Source organism: Typha latifolia, chromosome 5 (assembly GCF_019914945.1).
Source record: "Typha latifolia isolate L0001 chromosome 5, TyphaL0001v2, whole genome shotgun sequence".
NCBI classification, from domain to species: Eukaryota; Viridiplantae; Streptophyta; class Magnoliopsida; order Poales; family Typhaceae; genus Typha; species Typha latifolia.
Genome location: NC_133090.1, coordinates 4,166,920 through 4,192,235, shown reverse-complemented (window position 1 = coordinate 4,192,235; position 25,316 = coordinate 4,166,920). Strand labels below are relative to the sequence as shown.

At 37.7% G+C, this 25,316-nt stretch overlaps 1 protein-coding gene across 1 annotated transcript; it reads right to left on the bottom strand.

Moving 5' to 3' along the window:
• Positions 1-2,510: 2,510 nt before the first annotated feature.
• Positions 2,511-17,915, bottom strand: LOC140789956 (uncharacterized). The gene is made up of 7 exons (XM_073139883.1): positions 17,668-17,915; positions 17,499-17,588; positions 17,264-17,418; positions 3,369-3,489; positions 3,149-3,268; positions 2,996-3,066; positions 2,511-2,920 (listed from the first exon to the last, which is right to left on the bottom strand). The coding sequence occupies exons 1-7, from the start codon at positions 17,782-17,784 to the stop codon at positions 2,674-2,676; spliced, it is 921 nt and encodes a 306-aa protein (XP_072995984.1). The 5' UTR covers positions 17,785-17,915; the 3' UTR covers positions 2,511-2,673.
• Between the last annotated feature and the right edge of the window lie 7,401 nt (positions 17,916-25,316).

Sequence of the window (25,316 nt, the reverse complement as noted above, 5' to 3'; positions counted from 1 at the left end):
AAGATTAGCATCTTCAAGGATCTTTGGATCATTGTCGAACCCTTAGCATGAAAACCCTTATATATGGATACCAATTATTTTAAATCATGAAACTATGGTCTCTGACCTTATCGTTAATGGCTGTTGGAATAAGCCCATAATTGGTACCGCCTTTGGGTCAACTCTCAAAAATGCTATCCTAACCTTTAGGATTGGGTCCATTAAGGATAAATAAATTTGGTGGCCTGACCGGAAAGGGAGAGCTACAATCAAATTCATCTATACTCAATTAAGACTCAAGTTTGAATTGATGGAGCTAGAATGGAAATCAATTTGAAAATTAAGAGTAAATCCAAGGTAAAAGTCTTCCTCTATAAAATAATTGAAAGAGTTCCCACCAAAGTGCTCCTTCCAGGTATGCTATTGAGGTATGAGAGGTCATTGCCCACAACCTTAGTATTATTTTTACCTTGGATGTCAATTGGCAATTATGTTTGGAGTCACCTTTGGGGTGATTAAGGGAAGCTTATGGCTACAATGATAACCACCATCTAGATGCTCTAGAAGGCCAGAAACAAAATTTGCTTCCAATGAATCCAAAGCAAACCTCACCACATGACATAGATGGCCATGCAAATGACTATAAAATACTATGATAGAAAGAGCTACAGCTCACAATGTGCTTCATTGGGAGGCTCATGCCTTGTGTCTTGTCTGTCTGAATTTTGATGGATCTTGGAACCCATTAGACATGTCTAGTGGCTTTGGGATAATCGCTTGAAACAACAACGCTGGAGTTTATTTTATCTTTGCTAGCGCAATCTCAGTGGCCTCCACTATAGAAGCAGAGATCCTAGCTCTTTTATAAGGCATTACCATACTAGTAGAACACCATTTTGAAAAAAAGTCACTTTGAAAGGCAACTCTATTATTCGAACCCATTAGACATGTCCAGTGGCTTTGATCTAATTGCTTGGAACAACAACGCTGAAGTTTATTTTATCTTTGCTAGCGCAATCTCAGTAGCCTCCGCTATAGAAGCAAAAACCCTAGCTCTCTTATAAGGCATCACCATAGTAGTAGAACACCATTTTGAAAAAAAAAATCACTTTGAGAGGCAACTCTATTATTGTGGTTGATGTTATTAACAACACTAAAGACCTCATGGGTGATCTATGACATTATTCACTAATGTAAATTTTTATCCTATATTTCAGTTTTTTCTATTGTTCATGTTGGCTGGATTTATAACATGCTAACCGATTGGGCTATCCGTTTTGGTAGGCAACATTCTTTTATTTTTTAAGGGAATGAGCAATACTTGCTTCCCTCCAACTTCGGTGGTATTCTCGCTTTTGATGCCTTAAGATTTCTTTGACAGTGTTTAATTAACCGCTTAGCAGCTCTCCTTTTAATAGAAAAAAATTAATGGCATCCCAATGCAATCAACTTCATATTTAAATCTACAAGATAATTTCCTTTTACCCCTTAAACTATTATTATTTTCTACTAATGACTCTAATTTTTTTGTATATAATGACTCTTTAATATTTATTTTTGGTATATAATGATCTTCTAGTGAAAAGAGATTAAGTAAGGTATTTTTAATAGTTCAAAAGATCATTATATACTAAAAGAAAGTTCGAAAGATTATTATAAAAAAAGTAATTCAAGAGTGAAAAGAAAAATTATCCCTTGGTCTATTTAATAGGTGGGAGTGGACTTTTGAACTGCTGCTCCAACCGCTGAATGTGACTTCATCCGTATGCGAAATTAGTATGGCAATTGTGTGGCCAGCGCTAGTTGGTTAATTGGTTGGGGTCCACATTGTAAAGATCGAAGGACGACAACGGTGAGTTGAGGGTTGCATACTTGCATAAATGTGATAAACTTTTGAGTAAAGTCATTTTTGATAAATAGTAATAAGTGCTTAATGGAAGTAGATAATTGTGGCAATTAATAATAACATAAAAAGCTGAAAAGAGAGGAGAATAAGTTAAAATTAGAAAAGTTAGGGTGATTTAATAAAAGTGACGAAACTCACTTTAATCTATATATTATTTATTATTTTAAAGGATTTTGAACTATTGCCACTCAAAAATTAATTATTATAGAAAACATTGTGTTCTCTCAAAAACGCTATTCCATTAGTTAAATCTAACTAATAATTATTAAAACACAACTTAGATCCCAAAAAAGACTATTTTACCCTTATATAAATTATTAAAAATAGTTTAAAGCTATCTACCTAATACTATAGTGCAACAAAATATAACTTATATTATTTGAGACAAAAGTTATTGCTAAATACTTTTAACATTTTAAACTTAATTAAGAGGAGTATTTTAGTTATTGACAGGTGTTTATTAACCTTTATAATAATCTATTAGAAAGAGTTTATTAAAAATTAACTATAGTAGCAATTTATAGTGGTAATTATAATATTTTAAAAGGTTTCAGTAGCAATTATGCAAAAATACCTTATTTTAATCATTACACGTATAATAGACAGATTTACCCTAGACAAACGCTGGAGAATAATTGTCTCAATATATGATTGCTTTACCTCTAGTAATAGATCAGCTACTGTATCCTTGAAGGCAATACTGACTGCTTGCTAACAATGACAAAAAAAGATTCCTAATGTTAATGGCCTCAGTAGCTCATATATTATACCTGCTCAACAGACCCCTCCTATGAGTCATTTATAGTACTATCATCCTCCTCCGGTTTGACAAAGAACTCAATATAAGCAATCCGACTTGGCTGTTGAAGTCCAACATCACCATATGAATGTTGTGCAGCAGATCGTGCAACTGAAACCAGGTGCTGGATTTTCAGCATCCCCCCTCTTCCAATTGTCACTTTGATTCCTCTGTTTTCCTTCAAAGCACTGCTTGAGATATTTGATGTCGTTGCACGGAGAAACTTGTACTTATACCTATACAAATATCTAAGATTAATAACTGCAAAAGTTATCAAAAGTAAATCATAGTTAGTGGAAATAGTGACATACTTGTATGATAGGCAACGATCACATTGAAATGCGATCAGAAGATCAGTATTTGCATAGTATGGAAACTCAATCTGCCAAGTTGTTTAGCTGGTGAAGTGGATCAAAAATCCAATGATCTCGGCATCAATATAAAGGAAAGAGAGGTTTCCGGACCTGCAAGTCACCATGACCTTCACCTTTAAATGTCACAGAAGGAGGGTCGGGTTGCAGAAGTATCTGGATGCTCGAACCAGGCCACTCAAGATCATCGATTGCTTCCTTCAGGACTACAGACTGAGAATTACACAAGAGGGCAACAGTGCTGGATGATTAGGGCACTTGGTAGAGTAGGTGACTGCATGGTGAAGCCAAAAGAGAGATTAACATGAGCAACCTTAACAGTAAAGCTGACAGGAGTATTCCCAGCACGTTCAAAATTGTAATCCCAGGAAATTGTGTCCGGGATTCTTGTTCTGATCTCTGCATAAACACAAGCATCTGGGGAACCCACTGACCTAGAATCACAATTGGAAAGTGAGCTCAGGAAAGTGAGGATGGAAAAAGTACCTCTACCAGTTATATATTTTTATCCAATTCATTCATTGTTATGCAGACAAGGCGAACAGATTGTTAGAACCATGAGCTTTGCCATCACAAAAGTATAATGGAACTGGTGCAAATTAAAAAAAGCAACAAATTTGTGTCTCTAAATTATATCTTCTTGGAACAATATAATCATTGTTAAGATTTGATTTTCCACTCTTTCAAGCATTTCATAAACATAATTTAGTTGATTTACCTTGTGAAACTGAACTAGGTCATTCTTTCAATGGTGTGAGACAACTTCGAAAATGGTAACCACTATCACAAACATAAGATTAGGTATAATAGACCTGAGGGAGAACATTTACGGCTTATTTAAGATTCCCATTCTGCCTGATCTGGCCGAGAAGCACTTGGAGGTATCACAACTAGCCAACCGGAGGCTAATCTCTCTTTTACTTAATATAGGATTCTACAAATGAGAGGTTGGCAAGTTTTTCAGGGTAATGAAGTTATTACCAAGTAACCCTCTATCCAGAGGGAGAGATAAAGATGGGATAACAAAGCAAAGATAAAAGAGTAAGCAATACAATAATTGCCACCTATCTGTTTAAAACGAGACAACTGCTAAGAAGCAAAGCACTACAACTTCAAAAAGGAAGGAGAAATTACAAGATCACAATAATGACTCGTAAGAAACAATTCTTTTACAGGGAAAATAGATGATGAAACTGCCCAAACAGAAATCATATGATAGGCATTCCAATGTCTCAGACACATTTAGAAGCCTTAAAAAACTAAGTTAACCCATTAAATTTACTCTTAAGGGTTAAGATCTGGTTCAAAATTTAAATGTATTTGCCGATATTTGGGTGCTTTTTACTATACCTTTTTAGCCTTTTCAGAGTCAAACAGTATTGAATTTAAGTTCCGCATTAATTAATAGCTATGTAGCATGAACACAAATATGGGATACATATATGATATGGATATGCCGATATGGTAAACTTGAAAAAAAGGATATGATACCATAAGGATACTTAGCTCATATGTGTATATATTTATGTCTACATATGTATATTAGTTTACTTGTAAGCTTGCATTTCTTAATCGAGAAATTATATCTTATTGTTGCATGTGATAATTTATCTAAGAAAAAGACCTCTAATTTATCCATTAAAAGAGCTATCATTCATAACAAAAAGTCTAGTATTATTACTAACTAATATATAAGATAAAAAAGTGAATTCAATCTAAAAATCAGAACAATTTGACCACTATAGCATGATTTCCTAACATAGATTACAAATAAGTAAGTGAACTCAATGTTTTAACAAAGAGAACCTTTTATCTGATAAGAAATGAAAGGTGATAGTATCCCCCTTTAATTTGATTCCTATTAATAAGAATATCAAAAGAATTACAAAGAAGTATCTAACAAGTATTCCAGATGTATCCACGACATTAATTTTATTTTTAAAAAATCAGATAGTTTAGGGAAGTATTCAATACATAACCGAAAGTATCCAAAGAGTACCATATCCGATATGGACATGACGAAAGTATAGAAGTATTTGTGCTTTCTTGGTTAATAGCAAGTAGGAAGACCTTTGGTAATAAAAAGGTATTGTTGTTTAGGCTTTTAAAGTGGTCTCATAAAGTAATAAATGTGGTAGAATTTAATCATTTATCGTGGATGATTGGTGATAATGAAATTCTTTTCACCATTTCTAGGACATGGTTAAGAAGAAGGTTATGAATTATGAGTATCTTTGATGAATTTTATCATGAGCAGCGCACTATTCAAAGATTGAATTATGCAATGATTTGTCTTATTCTTAAAAAACTAGGAAAGACTGATACTTTTATTTAGGTGTTGTATGTGTTTTGGAAAGGGTTTTCAATTGAGAGGAGAAACCCAAGCCTCCTTTCGAACTCTCAAGTGACGGGCAATGGCAATGTTATCCACGCACTCTATAATTCCTCTACCACCTTCCTCTCCTCTTTGACTGCAATTGACAATAGTATTTTTCAACTTCCTTTCACTCCACCAGACTTCCTCCTCTCTCCTTCCCAACTCTCTATTGACTACAATGTTTGGAAGAAATAAAATTTGCCTTGTGGCGGTAAGAGAGAAAGAGGAAAAAAAGAGAAAAAGAAGGGAGAGAGAAGAAAGAAAGCAGAGCCAACTCAGTATTCATTAAAGTTTTAAGTAGTTAATATATTTTTTAGTTTTTAGGCTTTATAGATGAGTAACTATTATTTTCTTTATTTTCTTGTTATTTTCTAAATTTTTAGAAATTTTCCTGTATTTTTAATTACATAACTAAAAAATAGTCCAATCCGATATGAGCGGCCAATACAGCTGATAAATATCATTTTTACGGATGGCCAAACCTAATCCCGAGTTTTCGAATCTTGTTTATCATATATGTATCAGATACCGTATTAGATGTGATAATGCTTTTGAGATACTTTTTAGATACTCTTTGGATACTTCTAAAATTTCTATCAATGGAAGCTAAATCAAAGTAGACTATTATCTTTCATCTTTATTCAATCTAGAATGTTAATTTTTGTGAAAAGATTGAGTTTACTTATTTATTTTATAATCTATATTAGGCAATTATGTTAAAATAGTTAATTTATTTTTATATTTATAAATTGAATTGCTTGTTTATCTTACATCTTAGTTTGTAAGATATTATGTAGGTTTAATTACATTAGCACGCCCTAAACTATAGGTTAATATCGAGTGACCCCCTATCGTTTAAAGTGCTACAACCAGACCCCCTTAAATGATGTAATGAAGCAGATATGAAAGAAAAATGGTATTATTTTGCAATTTCATTGGTTGTTATTAAAGAGGATGCAAATACAAGGTTCCGAAAATCGGTATCAGGATCGGGATCGGCCGTCCATAAAAACGATACGTATTGGCCGTATCGACCGCCTGTATCGGATCGGACTATTTTAATTAAATAAAATTCTAAATATTAAAAATGTTGAGAAATTTCTAAAAATTTAGAAAAAATTATAAGAAAATAAGAAATAATAATTACTCACATATAAAGCCTAAAAAGTAAAAATCTCTCTTCCTCCCTCTCTTCTTTCCTATTCCTCTAACTGTTAGTCTGAAGTATCCATTCTCTCCCACACTTTTTTTTCTATCTTTCTCTTTCTCTCTCTCTCACCCTATTTTTTTTATCTTTCCCTCTCCCCCCCTTCTCTCTCTCTCTCTCTCTCTCTCTCTCTCTCTCTCTCTCTCTCTCACACTGTCTCTTCCTCTTTCCCTTTCTCTCCCTGCTAGCTGCAAGCTGCAGCCGCCTATACAGGCCGAAACTAGCCAAACCGATCCATTTCGACCGAAATTGTAAACTATGGCAAATACCCATTTTACCATTCACTATTAATTGATTGGACGTGATTTAATTAGGTTTAGGCTTGGGTCGGGGTTGGGGTTGCGGTTGGGGGAAGAAGAAGAGATTGAGTTTAGATTGGGATTAGGATTGTTTTGATGAAGAAGAAGGGTTTGGATTTAGGTTGGAGCTAGGGTTGGAGTAAGGAAGAAGAAGGGTTTGGATTTAGGTTAGAGTTAGGGTTGGAGTTGAGGAAGAAGGCTTTGGGTTTAGGTTCGGGTTGGGGTTGAGGAAGAAGAAAAGTTTGGATTTAGATTTGAATTAAGGTTGAGGTAGAAGAAGGGTTTGGGTTGGAGTTTATTAAAGTTGAAAGCTTTCAATTGGGGGTGGAGGTAGAAGAAAAAAACGGAGGTAGAAGAAGAATAGTATTTCTATCCTAATTTAAAATATATTTATATTTTAAGGGCATATTTGTCATAGATCCCACACATGAATAACACGTGACTAGTTTCAATCAAAAAAAGGGATGTCGGTATAACGAAAGAGCAACACTGTAATACCCGATTAGTTCAGGAGGCTTGATTGTAACATTTTAAATGACAAGGGGTCACTGCCATATAGCCAATCTTTAGTATATTTAAAGATGTTTTTGAGTCTTCGATATGTCAATCTTTAGTTTTTGGTTTGAACATATATATTAAAAGTATAAAACCTACATTATAATGCTTTATCTTTATATTGTTTTTGTAAATGACCTATTTAAGAAAAAAAACTAAGGTTATTTGTATTTCTCGAAAACCCCTGCTCACATCTTCGTTTAATATTTCTTGACCTACTATTGGCCAAACTACCTAAGCACTAGATCCAATGTGAGTAGGATTAGAGGTAGATCTTTGCTTGCTAGTTAAGATAATAACAGGTTACAAATTCTATCTCGGTAGGACATGTATTTCTATTACTATGAAATTAATAAATAAATTACTAAATAAAAATGAACTAGTTAATGATATGATTACTGTTATCCTCATAGATAAAGCAATAATTAAATATAAATATTATTCAATACATTATGATTAAAGACATTTATTAAAATTAATATTAATGATTGAACACTCTATAATATAATTGAACACTCCATAATATAATTAAAGACATAATATTAATTGATAATAGTTTAATAATTAAAATTAGTATCTAGTTGAACATAAAATGACGAGAAAGATCAAAGTTTTCATTTGTCGGCACAAAAATTACACGAGAATGTTGTATTAAATACTGTCAATATTTTTTAAAACCCATTCATTGATAGTATTGCTTATTATAACATCTCACATAGTCTTCATATAAATAGAAATTTTGTAATTCTTCTATAATATATTATGGGTATTGAATATGCACGGAAATGATTGTTATCGTATAGTCACAAATACATCATAAGCATATGCAGATTATTGATATAGAGTATAATAAAGGTGATCTGGTTATCGTGGATGTGATTGATATGATGATAATTACGATGAACTCATTATCATGTGGGTGCACCTCTCTTAATGTTCTACTACTTACAGACTCAAGTCTTTTATAAAAATAATACCGCTCTGAGAAGGTTGTCTAACATGAACGCATGTCTTATCTCCATCATCACTACACAAAATTGAGTCTCATTATTATCACTATCACTATCATCGTTATCATCTCTAGTCTAATTATTATCAATTTTATCTAAGCTTTCTAAATGATCAACTAATCAGTTGATTTGATAATGATTAATAAAAATAAGGAAAATTTTAAAAAATACCTCCACATGGCACAATGACCGGCACGCAACCATGCCAATTGGCATGGGTCAGTATAGGGGTGTGCCATTGGCACACCACGTTCCAAGTGTGGTGTCATTATTGGCACAACTATTCATGTTTCACCCTACAAGCCCCTGCTAGCAACAGCATCGGCTTGCTAGTTTCCACTAAGCCTACAAGCAAAGTCAAAGGCTATAGCAAAATCTATTAGTTTCTAACAATATATTATTATAATCATGAACGAGTTATAAAGATTACATAACTCACGATATTTATTAAGTGGCATTGAAGCTCCTTTATAGTTTCACATAATAATAGACATAAACACTTTAAAGTTTTTTCCCCACTCGGTCTATAGGACTCTTACCACAGGTTTACCCTTGGTATATGGTTATAAGCCAGCCTTTTTGGTCTTCTTGCAAATAACCCTTTTAGCCATGGCAATGCTGGCCGTGGCCGAGGCTTCCGCGCCGACAAAGCTGCCGCTTTCCTATCTTCTTTAGCAAATTAGGGTTCCTCCCATTCTTTGTTTAGATCTTTCAATAGTAATCTCATCAAGACCCTGACGATACCGTGACCGGTGCTAAGGATCTCTTTGGCAGCCATAGTAAGTGTATCATGTGGATCCAAGCGTTCCTCGATCATGTTATCCACTTCCATGCCTTCACCAATTTATGAGGGAGTCCTATTTGGTTCCAAGGGAACCTTAGAGCCTAGAGTAGATACGAGCTTCATCGTAGAGCTAGATTTTTTTGGCTGGAGATCCTCATCCATACCATCAGTGGCCTTTGGACTAGAGAGCCCCATCGTTGCATTATTAGAGGGCACAACTTCACCAGGGAGCAAAGGAAAAGAAACACCCCCCCACTTGCCCAAGAGGGACTGAGAGAGGGGATTTGCGAGGAGAAATGGATAGATTGATCTTACAAACCCGAATAGACTCGGACACAATAGGAGGGGGATGGAGATCGAAGCACCTTTTGGGAGCGCAGAAAGACGTTTGGCAGAGCCCATAACCCCAAAGGAAACATTTTCCAAACCCGGGGGTCCGTCCTGGCCAAGTGTCACCACTCGAGCCTCGGTATGGAGCGAGTTGTCCTTTTAACAGGACAGGTCTGTAGGACGAGGACTAGTTTTTAAAGTGGGTTGCATGCGATCCATTTGCAATTCCATACCCGAGGCAGACTTAGTACATTTGTCGGAGGAAATCGAAACACTCCTGTTCTGCATCTCCATAGTGACCTGACCGCCCTTTGCCTTGTGTCTCAAGCCACCTCCCATCTCATGTGCTCATCAAGTGTTCTTCCAGGCAGAGACGAGTATACCGAGTTGCGAGCCCATCACTTGCTGGGTTGGCGCTCGAGTTACCTTAACCACCCTCTGTAGTCCCGTCTCCCCTACTAAGACCCCTCAATCCGCCACGGCCTCCATGTCGGCGATCATGAGACATGGAGCCAGGGCCCAAAGCTAGATCATCATTAGCATTAGTAGCATTGACACCTTTACCGTGCACCTCAGTAGCAAGATGGTTAGATTTTGTGGCTCCAGTCATGCTTGGAGTTTCCCGCCCAGTATCATCCTTACAAGACGCCTTGCTTTAGGCGGATTCAGGCAGGTCAAGACATGGCGCCCAATTATACCACAAGAAAAACAAAACTCAGGGAGGTTCTCGTAAACAAATTTAATCTAGATTTTTTTATACCCAACATCGACCATCATCTCTTGCCTTAGAAGTTTAGATAGGTCAAGATCAACACACATATGGGCATACTTGCTTCTAGCCCATGATATAGTAGTTTTATCAACCCTAAGAGGATGACCCAATTTAATGCTAGTAAGGACTTTCGGTTTCCAGTACTCAGGCGGAAGATCAACAAATCTAACCCAAATCAGTGCAGATTGAATGATCTCCTCTATAGGTTGAAAATATGGTTATTTCTTCGAGGTAGATAAGAAGGAATAATGACTTTGAAGTTTCTACTGTATTACCTTGAAGTTGTTTCAAGTTTGAAAATTAACTTTGAAAGGAGCTCTTCCATCGATTTTGAATTATAAGGTAAAAAATTTACTTATTAAATACTTTGGCCTTCCTTTGCATAATGGGAAGTTGACAAAACATGACTGATATCCAGTTATTAAGAAGATGGAGAAGAGATTGGCTAGGTGGAAAGACAAAATGCTTTCTCTTGGAGGTAGAATAACCTTAATAAATTATATCTTGAATGCTATTACTCTATATTACCTCTCTTGTTTTGAGATACCAGTACATGTTAGAAAAAGGGTGGGTGGATCATATCAGATGTAACTTCCTATGGAAAGGCACTATTAAGGAGAAAAATGGTCATATTTAATTGACAGAAGATGTGTATGAGGTAGGAGTATCACAGTGCGGGGGACCACTATTCTGTAAGATATGAATATGGCATCGCTAGCCAAATGAAGGTGGAGATTACTCAATTCCAAGAAGGATCAAATGGAGGTATGTGAGTAATGGAATTTACACTACTAAATCTCTATTTAACTTCCTGAAGAATGGAAGTTAGATATCTAGAAATCTTTCTAGCCTCTAGAAGCCAAAAAATCTCAGTGAAAATCAAAGCATTTCTATGGTTAGTCTGATAATAGATTCCTTACCAAAAATAACTTGTAGAAGAGAGAGTGGACTGGTTCTCTAACTTTTTTTTTTAGTAAGGATGAATCGGTTGATCATCTGTTTGTTAAGTGCCCTTATGCCAAGAGTATTCATAAGTGGATTTCCCTAAATATTTGCTATAATAATGCCTCTAAGCATGCTAGAGAGTAGAGACTTATTGAGAAGGAAAAGGTTACGATGGAAGGGTAAACGTGGTGGAGAATCTGCATTGCATCTATAATTTGGACTGTATGACTTGAATGCAATGGAAGGATTTTTCATGATAAGACCAAAAGTTTGGAAGCTATTTCACATAGCAATATATCATTGTTTCACATAACATTACCTCCTTGACTGACCGCCCCCCTTGATCTTAAGGAAGGGTCCACCTTCTCCCTCCTCCCTTCTTTCCTAAACTATCTCCTACAACCCTACACCACCAAACCGCACCACTATCTCCATTGTCGCCCTACCCTAGCTGGTTTATCTCTCTCTCTCTCTCTCTCCCCTCCACCCTAACCAATCTTGGTCAACCACCACCTTAGCTGACCAAGCTGCCTACCTCCTCCTCGACCGATCGCGCCCCTTGACCCTGAGGAATGATTCACCTTCTCCCTTCTCCCTTTTTCACTAAACTATCCTTTACAACCCTACACCACCACCAAACCCCACCACAACTTGGCTACCATTTCGTTGATCCATTCTGATAGATTCAATCCTCTATCCTGGATCTATCAAATATCTAAATCTTATTCCGATCCATCTATTGAATCTCAAAGACCCTCTTAACTTTGAAGGTTCATAGTAAACTTAGCTTCCAAACCGGAGGATAGATCGTAAATCGAAGAACATATAATAGGCTTGCACCGTTAGTCGAAATAGGAAGACACCTTCAGATCGTTGATCGGAGGCGACGCGTAATAGTGATATCAGAACCAGTCGAACCTTAGACCTCCATTAATTGTGGATACAAGATCCATAGCCTTGAGAAGAACTGAAGATAACCCTACCCCGGTAGAGGAAACCCCCATGCTATCACCAACCCTAGAACCTAAGCAACCTATGTTGGCCACGGCTAGTCCTAGTCGGCCACCACCTATAGGGGCTGATCTCATAGAGACCTTGGGCTCGACCAATCATCTCTTAGAGATCATGATGCAACGGATGGACAAACTGCATAACAAGCAGATTGAGTTGAAGGAGATGATTTTGAACCGATCAACTACGTTGGAAGTCGGAACCAAGGGTTCTTCCACTGACAGCTTCTCCTACTCCCATCCAAGTTCAGCCACGCCACAATGAAGGCCTCTTACTGCCCCTTCTTACTGCCCCTTCCCATTGAGTTTCGACATGTTCTAGCAACCACCCATGAGCCGGTCGCAGAGGAACCCAACCAAAATAAACCACCACTGAGCCCTTAATTGGCAATTCAGTCACTACCTGGCCTTGCTCCACTAGGCCCTCCACCTCCCAAACAAGGGCCTTTGCTGCCCAACCCCTTAGAGTGCAGGGCTGCAGCCATGGTTCTATCTAAACCTGTTTTCGACAAACCCGAATATCGAGTGAATCCGAGTCGATTCGGTGAAGATGATGATTGGGCTGAATCAATTGAACTCAAACCATGCCAAGACAAGGAAAGGAGGATGCACCACATGGAGCATTAATAATACCCTCATATGGTCAGACCTAGACTTGAGTTTGACCCAAAACCAGCTCAATGTTATGATCTGATCATACGGGTTAAGTTAGTCGAGTCAGCCGAGTCAAGTTAAGTCAAATTGAGTTAGTTAGTTATCTTTATTTTATTATTTTAAATTTTAAATAAATCTGATAATCTGCATGTGGATCCAATTTGCTAAGATTTTTTTCTATAAATAGGAGTGGACATGTATTGATTATCATCGATCATAGAATAAATATAAGTTTAGCCAAATCATTATTTTTATCTTCAATTCTTATCGTAGCCGTTAGATCAATTTTATCTTTATAGAAGTGAATCATAGCCATAAAAGTATCCTGATCTTTCAAAACCTAGCCATATTCATCCACCAGCAACCGTCCTACCTTACTGTCGTCCATCACCACCCTTGATCGTCCGCCACCTTCTGACAACTATCGCAACATTGGGTATTTACCATTCTGCCCTATTTTGACTTTGCTCTACTATTTTATTAATGACTTTTCATTCGGATGTCCAATTAATGTGAAACCAAAGCCATTAGAATCTTATCTTGTGATGCTACCATTACATAAAATATCATAATTTTTTTATGTCCAGATTGGTCCAGATTTGGTGTGTAACAAAGAACTTTATCGCGCAGGTCTGTCCATCCCAACCTCCGACCACTGATCTTATGACATCTCTTGATCTAGCAATCTAAATCTTGTGATATTAGATCCGTTGGAAAGCTCTCGTCCAGAAGTATAACATATCCAAATTTTATGAAGTTTCAACAAGTAGATCGTCTGAAATATCTCTCGAAAGTTTCTCCCTAATTTCTATACAGAACAGGTTATGAATCAAAATGAGTCGTTTCGAGGGAAGATTGTACGATTTGGTATCGCAGCCATGGCCAAATTCCTTCTTGAAGAGCACTTTTGTATCTGAATTGCGAAGTGACATTCAAGCAAATGAACAAACACTTCGCCCAGGACCTTGGAAGAAACTTTTGAAGATGCAATATTGATGAAGGAGTAGTTAGGGCTCTAAAAGTCAAGCCAAACAGACTTGGACAGAAAAAGAGACATTGGAGAGGCCTTGGCCACGGGCAGCTCCACCCGAGGTCGTGATGGATGAGACATCACGATGGCTCGAGTCAGGCTTGAGTCGAACCAACTTGGAGCATTTCTCGGCTTATTACCTTGAGGGCAAGATGCGAAAAGTGTGGTGGACCTAGTATGACCGATCCATGAGAGTAAACTCAATCCCATTGAGTTCGGTGCCTAGAGGTGGTCAGAGGCATTTACGTCTTTACTCCTAACTAGTCATCTATATTTGATTTTTATTTATTTTTTTAGATGACTCTTGCAGTTTAGATCCTACGTTGCATGCATTTGTTTTCTAATCCTTTGCTTATGTGTATTAGTCATTGCTTATGTGGATGAGTATTGCTTAGGTGAAGTAGTCAACTCAAGCCTATTTGATTCGGCTAACTGAGTTAAGTCAGGGAGCCACCTATAAATGTTGTGGTGTGCACCTGAGTTGGGCATCATTAGATTATTGCAACCCTAGCTGGTCTATCTCTCTTGTTCTCTCTCTCTCTCCCTCCTTATCCACCCTTGTTCAACCTAAGACCAAGCTTGGCCGACCAAGCTGCGTACCTCCTCAACTGACCTCTTGACCCTAATGGTCCATCTTCTCCCTCCTCTTTTCTTCCCTAAACTATCCTTATAACCTTACACCACCACCAAACTGTACCATCTCCATTGCTGCCCTACCATAGCCGAGCACCCCCATCACCACTCGACAGTCATTTCGCCAATCTATTCCAATAGATTCGATCACCCATCCTAGACTTATCAAACCTCTAAATCTTATTCCGATCCATCTATTGAATTCCAAGAACCCTCATAACACTAAAGATTCGTTGTAGACCTAGCTTCCAAACCGAAGGACAGGTCATGAATCGGAGACCATAATTGGACTCACACTGCTCGTCTAAGTAGGAAGACACCTTTAGATTGCTGATCGGAGGAGGTGTGTAACATATCCACACCTGGGAAGCAGTTTAGGTTGGAGATTGGCATATTAGATTATACCTTGGAAAGATTGTCAAATGGAACCAAGACTTATGCTTCAGAAATTGGGGCAGATTAATAACCTGACTGAGAAATAACAGCAGGAAGCGGAAGCAAGGATCATCGAGGATATACCACCAAAGATCTGATTAACCAGTGGTTAAAGAACCAAGTTAATTGCACCTGGTCAAATGACTGCTAGCAGTTGAGGCTGCACAATCCTTATTAAACTTTATTACATAGTTGAGCTATCTCATGGAATAATCTTCCAACTTTACATGTTAATTTATTACTTAAGGAAAATGTCTACATAACTGTAATGCAACCAGTTGTTCATTCCTTTTCTTAAATCAAAATTTGTAAATAAAAGATCATAAGACATAGTAAATCCAATATCATATCCAATGTTCCGTTCTTCTATCCATTAATAAGGCCTTCATGTATACTCTCACTTTACCATCCTATATGATCAAACAACAATTCAAATACAGTCAAAAGGATCTGTCACATGTCCAGAATCCAGTGAAAAAGTACACATTTTTCTATTTCAACATACAATGACAACTTCATGGGATGTAATGTGACTTGTATAAGTGGTCTGAATCACACAAGACTTGTCTCAAGAAATTCATAACTGTATTTGCAGGATATGATTTAGGTACAAGTTTTGTGGCTTTCTAATATGGTGCAACCATCTGCTAAATTAGGGCTGTAGGTCAGTAAGCATTGTCAGTTTCTATCTTGAAGTTGAGTTGATACGCAGATACAGTATAAGAAAAACAGTTCTAGTAAAAGATGGCTATAGGCTAGACTGTTGCTGCCTCTATAATTGTAATGGATTAGCTTTAATAATCTCAGAAGAATCTTTTGTGAGCTCAAATATTTGTTAAGTAGTTCATTTAGTTGAAGAGAATGGAATTCTATACTAAATTTCAAATTTTATCTCATTAGCAAAAAATTACAGTAAGAGAAATTAGTTTGAGCGGTTCAAAGGAGCTACAATTTATCAACTAGATCCAGAACTACGTTGTGCTGTCCAATGTCAAAACGATCGCCTAAATGAGAGAAGACCATGCATATCCCTTTTCAAGAGCTAAACTTGGCTCTTAACAATCTCTCAAATGATACTAATATGCTTTGACCTCAGCATCCTCTTTGAAATCAGCATTGCAAGCCATTGTTTTTCTATGCTACAACTGAAGCTCCATATTACCATAGTATTTGCAACTCAGATAACAAACCTCTACTGAAAAAGATTAGATGAACAAAGTATTCTCCTACCATTAAATTGTCCAAAATGTAGATCTCTTCAGTAGCCACTAGGCCCACTACAATACTAAGCTTTCATCAACTAATACATGTGCCATTAAACCTTAAGATCATTTAGGCGGCCATTTTGCTTCATGTGTTTCAAAATGTTGCAGTTGTAATGTTAATGAGAAGCCAAGCGAAGCCTTCTATCTTTCCCACTTTCCTTTCCATCAAAATTTGACAGACTGTGTTTTGACATCCATTTAAGAACTGTTTGATTTCATGTGTTTCAAGATGCAATATCTATAGCATTAAATGAGAAATCAATATAAATAGAAGTATTAGATTATCTCTTTTCTTCCCACTAAATATTTCGAGGATGTGTTTTGACATCCACTCAATTGAATGGGATGTCAAGATGCTGCATGTGCACCCATCTTAGCCCTTGGTAAGGATACTTCATGGCATCCATAAACTAAAAATTGTTTCTCTCTATTTCACTTTATTTTGGTAGATGCAGTTTTTCCAAATACATGAGGAAGCTAAATAGCCCCTTAATTAAAGTAGATGCCAAGGTGTTGCATAGGAGCATAAGTTGGCACTTGAAAAGAATATGTTATAAGATTCATAAACCAACAAAAAGAATTGATTTTTACATTTTTATCTGTGTAGATGCAGTTCTTTCAGATACATAAAACCTAACAGCCTCTAGGACTTTCTTCATATAAGTCAGCTACCAACATACCATCTAAATTCCCTCAATCTCACCGCAGACAAATAATTTACCTCATTTTCATCATGCTAATTAAAATCTTTACCTTTCAAGCTTTCAGCTTATAACAGCACATATAACTTTGATTTTCAACTAACCAAGTGAAACATGCCTAAGGCCAAAATTGTATCATACCATTCACTTCTATAAGCATTCTCCCACTGATCTAAACAATAATCTGCGCAAAAAGCTTACTTAATAAGGAGCTGCATGTCTGGGCCCGGATACTGGATCTCGATCACGGTCGCATGCCCGGGAACCGAGAATGTGTTAAGGCAATCGACGAATAGCCCCAAACTCAACCCAAACCTCGGCCGTCCCTCCGCCGCGTACTCATACACAAGAAATAACTGCATATTGAATGGAATCTTGATCACAGCAAGAAAAAAAGCTAATAAAATGCTACAAATTTTTAACTTTTTCCCCTCACCTCGCGCTTTAGATAGACCTTGGCCTGGAGGCATCCGGTTTCTTCGACGATGAGGACGATGCCGTGCTCCGAGAGCTCGACCACGCAGTCCTGGACAGAAGAAGGGAATTGTTTGAAAACCCTAGAAGTTTGTAGGAGGAGATTAGGGTCTGGGGAAGAAGTTCGGGACCTGATGGCGCTTCCAGCGAACAGAGGAGAGGGCGTCGACCATGCCTTGCACGCAGTCCAGCTGGCATACAAGATCCGACGGGTGGTCGCCGGGGGCGACACCCGTCGATGAGCTCATCGCGGCTGCTTTGTTTCTACGCTCGGCCGCTTTGTTTCTTCTTGCGTTCTTTATTTCCCGCGCCAATTCGTCTTCCTCTCTCTTGGACGTTGGTGGTAGGCCGACCTGCCAAAATGATCGAGCCTCTTGAGCGAATCGGCCCGATACGAGGCTGGGGGGTAATATTGTAACAAACAAAGTTTCAAGTGGGATGTCCGAACGTCTCGTTGGATGTTTGAAAATCATTTGTCGGGCATTTGAATGCTACGACAATGACTATTCTTAGCTAATGGGCATTCGAACGTTGCTATACGGGCGTTCGAATGTTGCTATGTGGTCTGAATATTCAAATGTCATTTGTCATGGTGTTTAAACATCTCAACAAAGGTTACTTTCGGCTGACAGGCGATTGAACATCATTGGTAGGGCATTTGAATGCCTTGATGACGTGGTGAAGCTGAGGCATTTGATCGCCGGAAACTAGAAGTCCTCTAAAAATACAACAACTAAACCTAGATAAGTGGGTTTGACCTAGCAAACCCAATGTCTCTCCTGTAAGGTGATTCAATCAAATCCGGATCACATCTTTTTACCACGCTTTCTTTCACTTTGTCCTCAAACTAAGTAATCATGGAAGGGTCCTTTGGTGGAGCTACCGGTAGCTTTAATATCTCCCATGTGTTAGTCACTATCTAGAGTGGCTTAGGCAGCCCTACCATCAAATGCAAGGTGGAGCCAATTTGATATCAAATCATATCTTTTGTTAGTCCTTTGTTTACGTCTCATCTTCATCCACCTCTTCTAACAACGTAATTGTTGTTGGAATCTTCATGCATTTATGCCTCGACATATACCACTCATCGCAATAGGAGCATAACCCTTTAGAATGTCGTTCCTTCACTTGGGTAGGGGTAAGCCTTTGATTGTTGCTATTGCTCATGAGGGTTAGGTTCACTATGTCACTTGGTACCAACGCATGTAAGGGTGGCAAATTTTGACTTAACTTGGTAACCCCACACGATAACTTAGCTTTAAATTGAGTTCAAGTTATGAAACGGGTCAACCCTCCTAACCTATTTAATAATCAGGTCATGTTTGAGTTTATACTACTTACCTATTTTGACCTGGTTAACCCGTTTAAGTATGCTAGTTGGATTGGGTCAACCCACCAACTCATTTTATACATATAATCAAAAAACCCTAACTACACCTACTCTAACCCAATCACTCAAGCACGCCCTCTCCACTCCACTATCTCTAGTCACCTTATCGAAAGCTAGAAAGGGAGGAAAATTTTTGCCCAATCTACTACATCACGGTGCCTCTGTTTGCCGCATGCCACCTGCCAAACACTGCCTGCCAACCCTCACCATCGTCTAGAGTTTCATCCCTTATCGTCACTACCTACTGAGCCCTCACCGTCGTCTACCACCTAGCATCATCGGATCTCGTCATGTCGCCAATGTAACGCCCCTGCTCGACGGGCACATGCATGCCTATGCGCCCACACGGCACGTGCGACGCATGCAATAAGACGGACGGACGGTGCTTGTAACAACCTATCTATAAAAACAAATTTAAATTTCGTAGCATGACGTGGCCGGCCACAGTAGCACTGGCGTGCGTTGAGGGCGCCACAAGCCTTAGCTACCAACCTGACCAACCTGGCTAGGCCAACTGGTGTGGCAGGCCCCACTGCCGTCGCAACCACTGCCAAGCCCTCTCCCCCCACCACCTCTCTCTATTTTGATCTCTCCTCTCTCTCTCCTCTCTCTCTATCTCTCTCAAACTCTCTTTCTCTCTCTCTCATTGTTACTGTCGCCGAACCGCCGCTACCGTCGTCGCCACAGTGGCCAAGATCTCAAACCCCTTATGTGAGACCCCATGGATCTTGTTAGGACGAGTTGTCCCTCAGTTACCGGACGTAAGGGATATGCAGTTTGTGTCTTCTGATTAGATATGAGTAGTCTTATCCTCTAGACGTCTTTCTTAAATTAGAAAATATTATATAATTATGTATATGCATGTTTTGACCTCCAGCATGATTATATGACTTTATTTAAGGATAATTTCAGTTGAGCATATTTTATCATTCATTTGATTAGGCTGATTTGGGATATGAGTATGCTGATGACATATAGAGATGATTGTAGATGATTATACTGTTATGACTTTATATCGAGATGATCTTGAGTATGAGTATGCATATGATAGACTAGCATGGATATACATACATTAGATATATGATTGGAGACTACATTGCATCATTTTTCTCTTAACTTTCTTACCGCCTAAATTCATGATATGCATGATTTGTTATAGTACTAGATATATGCACGTGATCTATCATATTAAAAGGAAATACATAAATCTCATTGATAAGAAAGTTAATAGAAAAAACATGTGGATACTCGAGTAGGCGTCAGGGTTAAGGGTGCTTGGATTAATGATTATGGTCGCTGATATGCGATATCTCGTGGTCCACGTCCGAGGTCAGTTGAGTCGTAGGCAACAGACAATTAGACATTTGCCGTTCACTAGGGCATGCGTGTGGCAAGTTACCCTCATGTGATTTCTATTAATTAGTGGGGTATTTGATCTGAATGGATTTTGATATACCCTTAGCGTATGGTAGGGTATGATTATAACTGAGATATCCTTAGCGCATGGCAGGGTATGCTTTGAGCCTATGGATAGGATGTTGAGATCGGGTATCGAGTGTTGACTATGCATAGTGATCTAGTATGATGATGACATACAGAGATGACATTGATGACTGAGTTGTTGAGAAATACATTTGATTTTATTATCATATATAGTTACATTTGATATCATAGCATGGTCTTGGTCAACATGCATCATATGTCATATTTGAGAGAGAGTTATAATGATAGTATGACATAGAGATTTATTTATTTATTGTCGAAGATTATATACTTTTATCAGTTATGACATGTTATCTACCTTTCATTTATATATTATTATTAAGGACACATTCATATACTCATTCATGACATGATGCTCTTTCTGATTCATATTATTTAGTACATGATTTACTCTCTATTTGGCATCACTGATTTAGGGTAAGATCTATTCACTAAGCATTTTGCTCATGACTTTCTTTATTTCTTTTCTAAGCCCCCCACCAAGATATTATGGTATGTGATAGCAACTTGAGATATCTTAAGAAAATATTTTAGAGCAAAGATGAGGTGAATTATAGACGTGAGATGGTATAGAAGATAATTTATCCAGATATTGAGTTGTACCATTATTTGATATTTATACTCCATTGTATAGACGATGATTTATATAATACAAGTCAAATTATAGTGTAATCATGTAGTTATATCTTGATGGTTTGTCGTGGCCTGTGTGGGCCTTGCTAGATTATGTAGCTGTCTAGTATGATTGTTGTGGACTTAGACATTCATATGTTAACAGGTTTATTTAGTTAATAGTATAATTGATCTCTGAGATGAATTATGTTGAGTATAGGTGTATCTGTGTGTAACGGGCCCCGCTTGTCTTATCGCGTGCACCGCGCGTGCTGTGTGGGTGCATGGGCGTGCACGTGCTCGTGCCGGGCAAGGGCGTTGCACGTCCCACAAAAATACAATTATACTCAAGATAATCATTATAAAGATAAATCATACTATCAACCAAAATAAATATATTAATATCAAAATCTATAATAGTCATGCTGGATCACTATATAATCTAGCAGGAATCATACAGGCCACAATAAATCATTAATATACAACTGATACACAAATAAAATATAATCCAACATATATGTAATACAAATAATTATCTAACACTATGGAGTATAAATATATCCAATATCGATATAACTCTACATAAACTATCTTTTATACCATCCCACATTTAGCTCATGTCATCTTTGCTCTAAAATATCTCTTCACAATATCTTAAATCAATGTACCTCATGTTTATTTAGGAGATTAGAAAAAGAAAAGAGATATGAGTTAAAAGCTTAGTGAATAGACTTTACCTTGGCCCAAATTAATGATACTAAATAGAAAGTAAATTATGTACTGAATAACATGAATTAGAAAAGAATATTATGTCATGAATGAGTATATAAATGCAAAATAAACCATATGCTATAACTGAGTGTATAAATGCAAAATTAACCGTATGTCATAACTAAGTATATGTATATATATATCCTCAACAACATATTTGTCTATGTACAAACATATTATAATTTTATCAAATATGACAATTCCAACATATGATGCATGAGGACACTCAATAATCATACATATCAACATAGGCAAAATTCAATGTGTCATGATCTATCCACATGGGTCGAGTTAGTCGAGTCAAGTTTAGTGGGTTCCAAACCCTAGCTATCATCTCTCTCTATAAGCCACCCACCTTTATGGCCAACGTCAACCATCTCATAGCCGTCCTTCACCCTTTGACGATCGCCGTAGCATCGGATAATTTGTTATAGCCTGATTCTAACCTTTCGTCACTCTTTTGGCCATATCTTATTGCTCCGAACTCCAAATCACGTCAAACTAAAGCTAACAGATCTCTAAATCACAAGCTACCACCCATAAAAATATTATAATTTTTCTACAAGCGGATTGTTTTAGATCCGATTCGTAATAGTAGTATTAGAGCTACCATTCCTCGATCGATGATGAACATGCAATCCAAAGCATATCTAAAGGAGATCATAGCCATGAAGGATCAAGATCACATCTCCATCATTGTGGAGGTTTCCAAGGCACCACTAGCCATTGCCATTGATGAACCACTCGTGTGTGGGGGGGGGATAGTAATAGTCGAATCCATGGAGAAATCTACAAGATCTGGTAAGAAGAACACCATGAGGCCCGAAAAGTCGATCCAAACTTTGACGGCAGCTCTCCTAGCCTAGCACGATTTGCTGTCCACATGTTCACCATCTTCAAATTGTTAGGGAGGTGGGGAGGAGACCAACCCATGGCTAAAACCCCTTCTCTAGCTGTGGTGGAGCACCCTCGACCCCTGCAAACCTAGACCATCATTGCAACAATGCCAGAGCAATCGCCAGCAATTGTTCTTAAGCCATCGTCCTTAGCCATGGTGGAAAATAAAGACTGAAACATAAGTTTCCTATCAGCGGTGAAACCACGGGTCATGGCCTCCGGTCCAACTCTTTTGTGACCACCGGTGGCCACGGCTGGCCTCTCTAGCCTAATTGCCATCCAGTGGTGGCCACTGTAGCCGCAAGCATTTGTCGTGTAGCTGAACCTGACGGTCGTGCTCGTGGTGATATCACCTAAGCCAACCCACATCATCGTAGCTCAACTACAGTGGGAACCTGGGCCCCATCTATAGCCACCGAGGCCTATGGACTCGACGATGACATGTCATGGCCGCCATTGCAGCAAATTGACCCACAAGCTTGATTTTTGTCTTTCACCACCGCTTGCCACTGCGAGGACCTTCTAGAGGTCGACTGCCATCGGCTAGCAACCTTGCCTTGCTGCCAGTGCAAGCAACTTATGGCAGTGCCCCTAGGTCAAAAAATATTTTTAGCCCTAGGGTTAGGGTTCGAGCTATTGGGTGGGAGAGATGAAATGCACGTATCTTGAGTTATGCTGAATTTTTATGAACCGGCTCGATCACCTCGTATGAACTAATTGAGAACTTATGAGCGTGACTTGGCGCTTGAGTATGAGCCTGATGACAACTAGTGGAATGACCTAATAGGCTCATGTTACCTAATTAAGACGGACTTGCTAGAAGCTCAAGCACAATACGAGCCTAGCTTTGGGTGGATTTTTACTAATCAACTTGAGGACAAGATGTCGGAAGCATGATAGATTATTATGATCCATCTATGTAGATCAAGCTTGTAAAGTCAAGTCTAGTCGATTATGTTTGCTTACTATTTTTTGAGAATTTTATAAATCACATCATACATTTACTTATTTTATGATTCACACTCCATCTTTAAGGATTTTGTAACACAACCCCTAATGTTTCTATATAATTTTCATTGAATACTCTGACGTTATTTTGACTAACTGACATTAAACTAAATTACTAAAATACTCTCACCTCTCAACCTCTCTATTATCTTTCTTTATCTCCTCCTCCCCCCCTCCCTCGGCCCCCACTACTTCCACTTCCTTCCTTGGTCATCACCATCATCACCTTCCCTCCTCCTTCTCTTTGTCTTCTTCTTCCCCCTCGTCCTCTTCTACCAATCTCATGGCAAAGATAGGAGAGAATGGGAGGATGAAGGAGATAGGGGTAATTTAAATATTTTATAAAATATTTAGTATATTATAATAAATATTCATTTGATAGTACTATTCATATTAATCTAGAGTGTTAAATAAAAATTATAGAAAAATGGAAGGGTTGGGTTACAAAATTCTCAAAGTCGAAATGTGAATCATAAAATAGATAAAATATAGAGTATGATTTGTAAAAAATTTCTTATTTTTAATTTTAAATGAAAACGGATATAAGCCTAATAGGGTGAATTAGATCTAACCCGCCATTACTCTACTCTTATAAATTAGAGAGGTCATGTGTATAAATTAGACTAATTAAGCTACTAATAAATTAGACTAATTAGACTAATTGGACTAACTAAGCTGCTAGTAAATGCGAAAATAAGAAAATAACTAAACTCAATTAATTCTTAATACTTGGATGCTTAGATTAATAAAGTCCAGCCCTTTATATATTGAGGTCGGGTACAATGAGTCATACTCGATCTTAGCCCTAAATATTTATACGATTCGAGCTAAGACTTGTCTCAGAGGCTTACATGACTTAATTGAACTTGTCTTAGTAGCTTACATAACTTAATTAAACTTATCTTAGTGGCTTACATGACTTAATTAAAATTGCCTTAGTGACTTATATGACTTAACTAAACTTGTCTTAAGAGCTTCCATAAGCATGAATCAATTAAAAGATAAATAGGCTCAATCCATCGAGCTTAATATCCTCATGATACGATCCAATCTAACATGATTCGCATTATTTGACCTATTAGATGCTTGATTGGTGTTGGAGTCATTGAAAGAACCAACTAGAGCAAAATCATTATTTCATTTGCAAAAACCGTTTTGGCCTCGTTTCCTCTACAGATAGAAGCCTTGACACATTATTTTTGTCTCTCCTTGGTTGCCTCGCATCATTTGCACAAGGTCATCATCAAGGGAGACTTATCTTCCGTCATAGCAGCTATCAACAGTGCAAATTCGCCATCTTTGAGTTTTCAAAATATTATTTTTGAATGCTCCTAGTTACTGGCTATCCTTACCAATGTTAGTTTTTCACATACCTATCAAGAATATAATTGGACAGTAGATTGTGTTGCTCATTTTGGTAGATCATCTATCTTTTTAGATTAAGGGAATGATCCTCCTTTATTTACCCCTGATTTAAATTGTATCATTTTCTTTGATGCTTCGGGGGCTAAAACCCCTTGCTGTCACTCTTAATATTCATACCTGTTCTTAATAGCTCATTATTTTTAAGAAAAAAAAAACTTGACTGCGCTTGTACCA